Source organism: Bremia lactucae (assembly GCF_004359215.1).
Source record: "Bremia lactucae strain SF5 chromosome Unknown BlacSF5_NotPlaced_17_SHOA01000003.1_2250557bp, whole genome shotgun sequence".
NCBI lineage: Eukaryota > Oomycota > Peronosporomycetes > Peronosporales > Peronosporaceae > Bremia > Bremia lactucae.
Window position 1 is genome coordinate 2,179,409 of NW_027152029.1, and position 10,040 is coordinate 2,189,448.

Here is a 10,040-nt window from a genome sequence, read left to right on the forward strand (position 1 = left end):
CTCAGGACTCAATTCAGGCATCAGTAAACTGCAAGCGGGCACGTCGTAATGCGGCCACGCTCTACTTATACACACACCATAGCACAGCGAGGAGGCGGTTTAACCAGCTTCTTTTGCGTGCAGTGAGGTAGTTGCGGTGGGCGCGTTAGCGACTTCACCTAACGCACTAAGTACTTTGATTAAGTGTCTTCACGGGAGCGGTAATCCGGCTCGTGCTAAATAGTTCCGCTTACCATTTTTGGTAGGTGTGTGGACTTCTTAGATGGACTTTTGGGTAATCAAACCAAAGGAAGTTGGAGGCAATAACAGGTCTGGGATGCCCTTAGATGTTCTGGGCCGCACGCATGCTACGACGGGGTGTATCGTTACATAAAATTAACACTTATAAATAGTTTATTAATATATTATCTAAAAGGTAGAGAATATTTGGAGAATATTACTTACATAGTAATGTTCAGAAATCTTATCCATAAATAGGTATAGGCCATTATATCTATTTATCCACCACGACCTGATTGGCACGTTCTGTTTGGCCATTGATCTGAGGATGGTCTGCAGTCGACATGGGGAACTCGCCACCTAGCAGCCCAAGCACTTGTCGCCAAAACCCAGACGTAAATCATTGATCCCGGTCCAATACTATGGACTCGGCCATCTCGTGTAATCGGTATACGCGATCCAGGACAAGAGAGCTGCCTACTTGCCTTTGATCGATGTCTTACATGGTGCTGAATGAACCATCTTGCTTAGACCGTTTACGAAGACGACGAGCCCCGTCCGACCCTAATGTGAAGTCTAGACTTACTGACTTCCAACAGTTGGTTGGAATCGGTAGCGGCTTCAGTGGCGCACTGCTGGACGGTGCAGGCTTTATGCTGACACTGTTCGCAAGAGCGAATATAGTTGGCCACCCATCTAAATAAGTGCGTTCACCAAAATTTCTCTGACACTCGTAAGAATGTCTTTTCACGGCCCAGATGCCCACTAGATGGCGCATCATGGAGCTCGTGAAGGGTCATCAGCTTGAGGTCTGTGTCATGAGGCACATAGATTCCCAAGGAATCACAAGGTGACAGCTGATGCCATAACAGGCCATCGATGAAGCTAAAGCGATTTACCTCAGCTTTCTCCTGCATTTTTTCGACCCCTCAGTGGTAGATGCGGACTCATGCGTCTCGCACGCTGGTTATTGCCATCGCTCTTCGGAAAGGGATTCCTCTTGCTGGGCGTCTTCGCCCCAGCAGGGGCCCAGGCATAGCAGCGCTCATATGACTGCGCTTGCCACATTTGTGACAGACAACGTCTGCATTGCCCAACTCCATGGAAGTGACACCTGTTCTCTCGGCCGACGGCTTATACCAAGCTATCGCCGAGGCACTGTTGTAAAATTTCTCCTCAACTAAGGCAATTTGGATTCCATCGTTGACGGCACCTTTCTAATAAGAGCCTGTCACGATGAGCCATGACGTATTCCGTTCATAAACTTGGGCACTTTTATGTGCTCCCCAATCGGACCTACGGTAATTGATCCCGACAGCTAGTGCATCTCCTGCACATGCTCTTGCATAGATCGCTTCGCCTGCCACGCCCCGAAAACGCGCACCTTATGCAACACCTCGTTGTTTGGTGGCTGGCACATGGCGCGAGTCTTTGTCTTATAATCGCCCATGAAGGGAACACCTTGAATACGCTATACCCGCCGAGTAAGCCCACTCTGAGGCTTTACCGCGCGGGTGCGACATGGAGTACGGCACCATCGGGCTGTCATCTTCGATTAGCTGCGACACACCGCATTGCTTTACTGCTAACAGCCGATGGATATCGTGCGCGCTGCAGTTCCATCGAACTTGGGCGGGTCCATCCGAATAAGCCTCGGCTGAGAGCGGAGAGCATCTTAACAGTCCTGTTGAAAGCCTCGCTTCGAGCCTGCTCTCGCCTTAGCTCATCCTGAGTCTGTGTGACAGACTCCGCCGTAGCATGGCTTTGTGCCTCGGACGCGACCCTTCGCTGTCCGAGCATGAGTGCGTCAAACTGCTCCAACTGAGTAACATGTTGCTCAGGAGACTACCCAAGACCCTGGCCATGGCTTGTTCCCTAAGTCCCTGCGCCGTCTGCTCAGCCAACTCCCGATGATGTTCGGAGGTGGGGGGAAATGAGTCCAATCGATATTGAGGCTCATCCTCACGTACACGCTCAAAGATGCGGGTCGTGGGAAGGATTTCAAGTTCCACCAAGTGTAGACGGGCGCTACTTAAAGCTGCCACGTACTACGCACGCACACACCTTCGACGATTTACCGCCTTCTCTCACGTGCAGTGAGGTTTGTGGTGGGCGCCTTAGCGACCTCACCCAACTCACGAAGTACACTGATAAAAGTGTCGTCACGGGAGCGGTAATCCGGCTCCTCGTGCAAACTTATCAAGTATATTGTAAGTTTAAGACTGATTTATATTTAATCGCATTAAATATAAATTTCTGTTATTACCTAGCATAAATGCCGTCTTTGTAGATAGACTAATATGTGCTGCGAGCGTATCGTTTTTGGGTATTTCGCATAGCGGATGACGCTAGGATGTACCAATGTGCATCACATACATAAGGGTGGGTCACATATATATGAAGCACACTTAAGTGGTAGGTTTTTTTTTTATTACTTCAATTAAGTACCTAGGAATTTAAGTTGAATATAACAATTCCAACGTAAATACTTCTTTATTATTTTCTCTTACAGAAATAATATTCATGTTTTAACGGTACACCCCGTTCCATTTCGTGCTAAACTGACGGCCCCGGGTCACTCGATGTTATGTAAGAGCTAATTCCTGTCTAGGACAGCGACTCAAAGAAGTAATTCACTATTCTTTCCAATCCTGGGTGCAGGTCCTAGTGCCGTGTCATCTTTTGTGCATTTGGGCATGTAAGTTCAGTGCTTAACAATTAATTCATTGTAAATGCCCACATAACGCGATAATCTTTTATCGATAAAGTCATCCAAGAATCTTTACTCGCTCTGTTGATTACAAGCTTCCGCAGTGAATCTCGTAACGTCCAAGGAGCTTTGAGCAATGACGTTCTCGAGACGCTTTTCAATATCGACGGTATGAAGCAAAATTCGCTGCATTAGAATCGCCGAGTCGCCATCTAATCCAGGAATCAGTGCCTGTAGATTCCGTTCGCCTTGCCACAATTGAATAACTCCCGCTTTCAGTGAATACCCTTGAGCATCGAGGTCATCGAGACCTGATCCGTGTTCAAAATGAGTTTTAATAGCTTGCTGTTGCTTGTCGTCGTCGTCAAGATATGGCACGACAGCAATAAGCTGCAACGTGTCGTCTAACTCATTCAGAACCTTTTCAATCGAATGATCTTCTGGTGCTTTACGATCCACGGGATTATAAGCCGGAGCTGAAGAATGCCGTTCTTCGCGCTTGGCCTCGTGACGGTCGTTCTCATGCGTTTCATCTTCCTTTTCAAAGCCTAAATTTGGATTCTCTACTGCGTGTTTACCTACACTTTTGCCCCAGCTTCCTTTGTCCCATTGAAAGACCTCAGGGAGCCCACAGTTGCTGAAAAATTGACCCAATGCCTCCTCTACCAACGTATTACATGCACCTCCCGTCGTGCGTAGTTGCAACTCGACTTCTTTAAATTCACCCTCGATAGGTGTTTTTAAAAAAAATGGAAGTTTTAAGGTCTTGGCTGGGGGAAATTGATTGTGTTTCTCAATGGCGTCCAGGATGCCCAAGAGCTCTTTGTACGATTCCTCATTTGCGCGCTGCTGCGTTGGATACTGTCCAAAGAGATCCGGATGCGTACGCAAATAGAGCTTGCGCAACGTTTCTTTAAGAATTGGCACCTTGACTCCTTTTTGGCTCTTGTTGACGCGTAATTTCTTCCGACGGAGCGTGCGTTCGCTGACTTTTGTTCGTACAAAACTAATGCTGCTGGTTCGGGTTGATAGGAATGGAGGGTCGATAGAGCAAGGCACGCGGTGCTTATGCATTTGTTGCCAGGGAATTGCTGTGCTTAAGCGTGTAGACGCGTGCATTTGGAAGCGAGAAACGATAAGCGTCTGACGAGCTAGTGCGACGAAGCCCATTACCACCGCTTTTCAGAGCCCTGAAGGCAAGAATGAATAAAATTATTTATCACTTTTTTTGAGAGCAAAATATGCGTTTTTCGTAATGAGCACAAATTCGGGTCATGCCTGAAATTACATGTTGCCCATTTTCTTGTGCATTTTACGGCGAGGTATTCTTACAATCGTTCTTTATTTCTAACATAAGATAAGGAGAATTTATCAATGGTGCAAGTATACGTACATCATTTATACGGGACTTAGACGTCTTGATTGCCTGTGTCGAATCAAAAGTTAAGAGCAAAAGCAAAGCACGCGGGCTCGACCAAGATCTCCGCAATACCTTGATGGTGTCGAGATGACTTCTTTTTTAACGGACAATCTCAAATGACCTGATTGTCTTCTTGCAACTCATCTTTGTCATCGGGATCAACTCCACCATTCGAGAGCATCTCACGCACTTTTCTCTCAATATTAAGCGTGTGGAGCAGGATACGCTGCAGAATCTGGGCCGAATCGGTATCCAATCCCTCAACAATCTTTGTAAGGTCGCGCTCACCCTTCCAAATCTTATGCGTCCCAGCTTTAATATTATACCCACGTTCATCAATCTCATCAAGACCACTGCCACTCTCAAAGTGTTGGCGCACTTCCCCATACTCCTCTTCATCCATCAGTGGCACAGCAGCAATAATTTCAAAAACTTCATTGAGCTCTTTCAGCAAGTTTTCAATCGAAGCATCTTCAATTGTCATTTCACTGTCGTCAAATGCTAGCGTAGGTTCAATTTCGTTCTCTTCTGGCAGGACCACACGCTCGCTCACCTTTGTTCGCAAAAAGCCTACTCGAGTCGATAGGATCGGAGACTCCATCGCACAGGGCAAGCGCTGCCACTTCGTTCGCTGCAAGAATTGCTCATTAGCTACAAGAGGACAAACGCGCATACGGGAATAGAGGAATCGAGAAGTGGCGCGTGCCTGACGAGCTACCGACATGAAGGCCATGACGCAAGGCGAAGAGTGTTGTTTTTATTGGTTTTGAGTCATTTCTTGTACAGCGTGATATTAGGTACGTAGTCCATTATTGCTTCAAAACTTTTTTTATTTTCAAGCTGACAAGCAATAGTAGCCGAAGATGCTTTTTTAGCCGCTTAATACTCCATAATAGCTCAAATTTAAAATTTAAAATAGTTTCTTACATCCTTGACAACCTCAAAATGGAAACTGCAAAAAAAAAGTAGCGTAAATAATACTGTACATACAGTACATCGTCTGATACAACCGTTTGCTCTTGAGGTCACGGGAGAGCTGTAACATGAGTTATTTAAATAGTGTCGGAAAACCTAAAGTGACCTCAGGCAATTTGCATACAAGGCCAATGCAAGTCTTTAACGCTACCAGTAGCTAGAAAGCCTGTTGCATGTGACAGAAAAACACGATCTAGAATATTTTCGTGCCTTACATAATAGCACTCCTCTGAATTATGCAATGCGGAGACCTCCAACACATTCATGAGCGCACATTGCAATGAAGTTCAGTCGCAAATAATAAACTGTTTTTGGGAATATGCGTCCAATATTGCGCAAAAGTTTGTTTCGCGAGGAACATGAAAGTTTGCAGCGATTGATCGAAGAGCATTTTTTTATTTGGTGATGAGCAAGCTAAGTGACTCCTACACGGCCCCGAAGACTTCGCAAAAAAAATTGCGTCTTAATACGGCAATGTGAAGAATGCGTCTTTTTACATGACAGGACGTCGACGCTGGCATACCTCTAAATCGTTAAGTTGCTTGCTAATCACTTTTGAGTACCGCGAGTTTTTACGTGTTTGTATAGAAGTCGGATGAAAACCTATTTGCGCTTAAAATATTAGAGGAAGGCACCTTGAATTCTCTTGGTAGAACCACCTTTTGCCATCACGGCCGGTCGGCTGCTTTTGTTTTGATACGGAAAACAGCCTGCATTTTCGTGGCTTATTGCAGTTAGGACGTCGACAGCTTGATTTAAACCTCGCATTAGCTTGAACGATATTGTGCTTTCCCTTGAAATTAATTAGCTATTTCTTACATCGCAGTGTTCTAGCCATTAATTTTTAGCATCACATTCCAGAATCTTAAGTTGTAATCGCGATAACTTTTTTTCTGTTTGAAAGTAATCGTTAAAAGGTATAACAACTCCCGCCAAACAAAATAATTGAAAATTGCTGCTGCAGTGCGAGGGAGCACCAGCGCAGACTACTCGTATAATTGTATACTCTAATAATAATCTAAAAGATTTGCATATCCATTCCAACGAAAGAAGACCTTCACGATTACAGTCTGTCAGAAAAAAATTAAAATCCGCCCGTGTCTAGCATTTTAAATACTGAAAATTCGGGATCTAATTACGCACCTTGTGATAGTCAAACCCAATAAGAGCTCTGCAGACCTAATTGGCCTGGCGTCGAATGAATAAGAAGTATCTCTGACATTTATTTTGTCTAGCTTGGTCCCGACGAACAAAAAAAAAAATAGTGCGTTTGATACACGCTGAATGATAGCTTTTAGATTTTTTTAATTATCTGAAACTTACTCAATTCAGCAAAAACTTGGACAAGACAAACGTAATTTAAACACTCAATTTAATCATGCTTGGTACCAGTGGTCGTGGCAAAACGCCTCTTTAGTCTTGGGAGCACAAGGCCACCTACGATAGCAACCACTATAAGCTGCATCGTCGTGGCGCTATCAATAATGTCTCCACGCGATCGTAGCTCGCGCAGAATAAGCCCAGCTTTGCAGCTCAGGAAATTGTACGGAACGAGCCCAAATAGCGGGCCTAACGTAAATTGGCCTAGCGGAATGGCCAAGTGGGGCGACGCCATGTTAATAAACCAATTGGGGGTGAATGGAAATACGCGCAGGAATATCATATTCAGCGCCATTTCGTCGCGATGTGCGTCCAATATACTTCTTAAGCGATCGAGTTTTTGCGGAAAAAAGTGCGTGACGACGCGGTAGCCAAAACGCCGCGAAAGGAGAAACATAAAGACCGATCCCAGTGTGTTGTTAGCCAAGCACAGAGGAAATCCCAGCGTCATCCCAAACAACGCGCCGCCCAATAGATTGAAAAATACGGTGCCCGGAATCGCAAATGTTTGCAGGTATAGATAGCAGCCCATGTGTGCGAGCAAAAGTGAACCTCGTTGGCGCTCGGAGAAGCTCTGAAGGGTCTTGCCTAGCTCTTGAGCTGCCTCGAGCGTTGTAGGCAGTCGAAGCGCGAGCCACTCGGTGTCTGTGAGCGTCGAGATTACCAGCGAGTGCAACATCACGCCTAATAGCGCCGTGGTGACTATGAAAACGACGCCCACGAGCTGAAGATCACGGCGCCAGTCCGACATCGTTGCTAAACTTTGTCGACTGCTGCGGATCCTGTTCAAGAAAGTGTTCGGAAGAACGGGGGGTAGGTTATTTTTTGGAAATTTTTATTTTGTTATTTGAATGGATTTTATTGCCAGATCGTTATTAATTAAAAAAAAGAATGCCAGTTAGCAAACAGTTTAACTAAGTAAAATTTTAGGAAAACATGATCCTTTGGCTGATGTATATTTGGTAAGGCTGTAGAGATAGAGTGCGGCAACCGATTCTAGTTTACAGATGGACAAAGGTCTAAGTCCTTCATACTAGCCATAGAAGGATATGAATATTAAAAATAACGACGACAAGAAACAGTCTCTAATTTGCTCTACACTGTTTAGTAAGTATACTTCGTTACGACGTAGTGCTAGCTAAGTAAAATAAACAGGTGTTCCTTGTACCGCACACTATCTCCGTCCCAGCGCGAGATTGTCAGGACCATTCAACTCGCTGAGCCCATGACCACTCATTTCGATTTATCTTTTATACCATTCCTTTTCTATTGATTCAAATTACATATGCGCCATAATAAAAACAAGTAAAAAGGTTGGCGCAATAAGGAGAGATGATACTTAGTAATAATTAGATTTAGGATAGGCGATCCTTAGAGGATGAGCCAAAAGTATCGGCTAGTAAAGCAAAAAAAATAATTCAGTCGTAATTTACCCTCATTCCTCACAAGTGGTACCACTTGTTGGTCTTCCGCTCGCTTCTTCGCCGTCCGCTCGCTTCTTCGCCGTCCGCTCGCTTCTTCGCCGTCCGCTCGCTTCTTCGCCGTCTACTCGCTTCTTCGCCGTCTGCTCGCTTCTTCGCCGTCCGCTCGCTTCTTTGCCGTCCGTTCGCGCTTCGCTGGATTGCACTGCGTTGGATTGCCCAGCACTACTTGTAGCGTAAGGGATTCCACTCGCAGCCAGTAACGTACTGCTTGTAGCGTGGGAATTTCCGCTCGCAGTCAACTGCTCCATTCCTTTGGAAGCGCTGCGTAGCAGTTTTGATTGTGTGGCTTCAGTATCCACTGTAACTCTAAGCGTCTGCCTGACAGATATAGTCGCTTAGTCTGTGTGAGGTTGGGACCGGCTTAACACGGTGAAACAGTTAATCCATCTGGAATAAGATTGAATCTCTTACCCATTACGCTTAATGGCTAAAGAAAGTCGTTGAGATTTATGAGCAAAAAGCTAAAAGCTAATAATCAGATTCCATACTACTGTAGTAAGGCTTTCCTCTTTGAGTACGGTGAAAAGTCTGCAAAGACTGCGAACGATTTGCCTGCGTCATTACAAAAGACCCGACGCATTACAAAAGGCCCGACGCATTGCAAAGATCTTAGCAAAGCAACTCACCAAGGAGAAAGGATGCCTGCCCAAGCAAGAGTCCACCTTATCAGCTCCGTTACACGAGGTATACGCGCTTTTAGAAGAAGCCGAGCGCACCATTTTTAAGGATCTTCGGTTCAACTTAAGAGCCTAGTCTTTTTATAGTTCCGAACACATTCTTCTTCCATTATGGGCAACCCTCAAACGCCGAGCTAATGCAGCAAATGATGCACATGCTACAGCAACAACAAGAGTTAATCAAAACATTCGCTAATTCCTAAAAGATAGGTGGGCTTAAGGTGGACGGGCTAAGGATGCCGACGTAAAGCGGAAAAAGCGAAGAGTCGGTTCGCCTTTATTACGCGCAAGTACAGCAATATTTTATTGCGCACGGTAAGAAGTGGAAAGAGGACGCAAAGGCTCCTCAAGTACTTGCCGTACTAGGAAGCTCATTGCGAGGACCAGCAGCACAATGGCTCTTGCTGCATCAAAAAAGAAATTCACTCAGCCGATGAGTTTTCTCTAGCAGTGAAAAAAAAACAATTCGTCTTTGCGGATCTGCAACAACGTCTTCGAGACGATCTGCATCGGCTGAGACAAGCCAATTGCAAAGGCTTAACGGACTACATTGCGAAATCTCGACACATTATTTCGCAAGTTGAGGACATGACTCGAGTTGACATTTCATCTATTTTCAACGAGGGTTTAAAGCAAGAACTCAAGAAGAAGTTCAATATCGACGGGGAAACGCACTGTAGGATGCTATTACTGTGGCGCTCGATTTTGAACGCACACATTCGGGTGTTTATCATCACCACAACGCTACAAAACCTCGTCCTGGTCCACAAAATGTGGCCAGAGAATTAAACAAGAAGCCAGAGCCGATGGAAATCGGCAATGCTCGGCCATTTAATAGGTCTTCTTGCGTCCATAATCGACGTCGAAATAAACGAAAGTGTGCATACTGCAAAATACTGGGGCACACGATTCAGCAGTGTTACAAGCGCAGGAACCAGCAAAATAATCGCGGCAACGGATATCGTCGCGATCGTGCGAACGCCAACTATTTCGTGAATGAGTCAGTTAAAGAAGAAACCATCGCGACTGCGTCAAACGAAGCTATCACCACACTATGTGAAGCTGACTTTGCTTCCTTCACGGGAAAAGATTTGATCATCTAAAAGGGTCATCTTGACGATCGTGCTGTCAATATGATACTCGATTCTGGCGCCACATGCAATGGGGTGAAGCCG

The 10,040-nt window shown here is 45.4% G+C and overlaps 3 protein-coding genes across 3 annotated transcripts; all 3 read right to left on the reverse strand.

The window, feature by feature from the left end:
- Positions 1-3,001: 3,001 nt before the first annotated feature.
- On the reverse strand, positions 3,002-4,099 carry CCR75_006620 (uncharacterized protein; the record flags this gene model as incomplete). The annotated part of the gene is made up of 1 exon (XM_067964688.1): positions 3,002-4,099. The coding sequence occupies one exon, from the start codon at positions 4,097-4,099 to the stop codon at positions 3,002-3,004; it is 1,098 nt and encodes a 365-aa protein (XP_067816708.1).
- A 362-nt stretch (positions 4,100-4,461) lies between these two features.
- Positions 4,462-5,082, reverse strand: CCR75_007545 (uncharacterized protein; the record flags this gene model as incomplete). Its single annotated transcript, XM_067965604.1, has 1 exon — positions 4,462-5,082. One exon carries the CDS (start codon positions 5,080-5,082, stop codon positions 4,462-4,464), a length of 621 nt encoding a protein of 206 aa, XP_067816032.1.
- Positions 5,083-6,696: 1,614 nt separating this feature from the next.
- CCR75_007546 (uncharacterized protein) lies at positions 6,697-7,455 on the reverse strand (the record flags this gene model as incomplete). The annotated part of the gene is made up of 1 exon (XM_067965605.1): positions 6,697-7,455. One exon carries the CDS (start codon positions 7,453-7,455, stop codon positions 6,697-6,699), a length of 759 nt encoding a protein of 252 aa, XP_067816134.1.
- Positions 7,456-10,040: the final 2,585 nt, after the last annotated feature.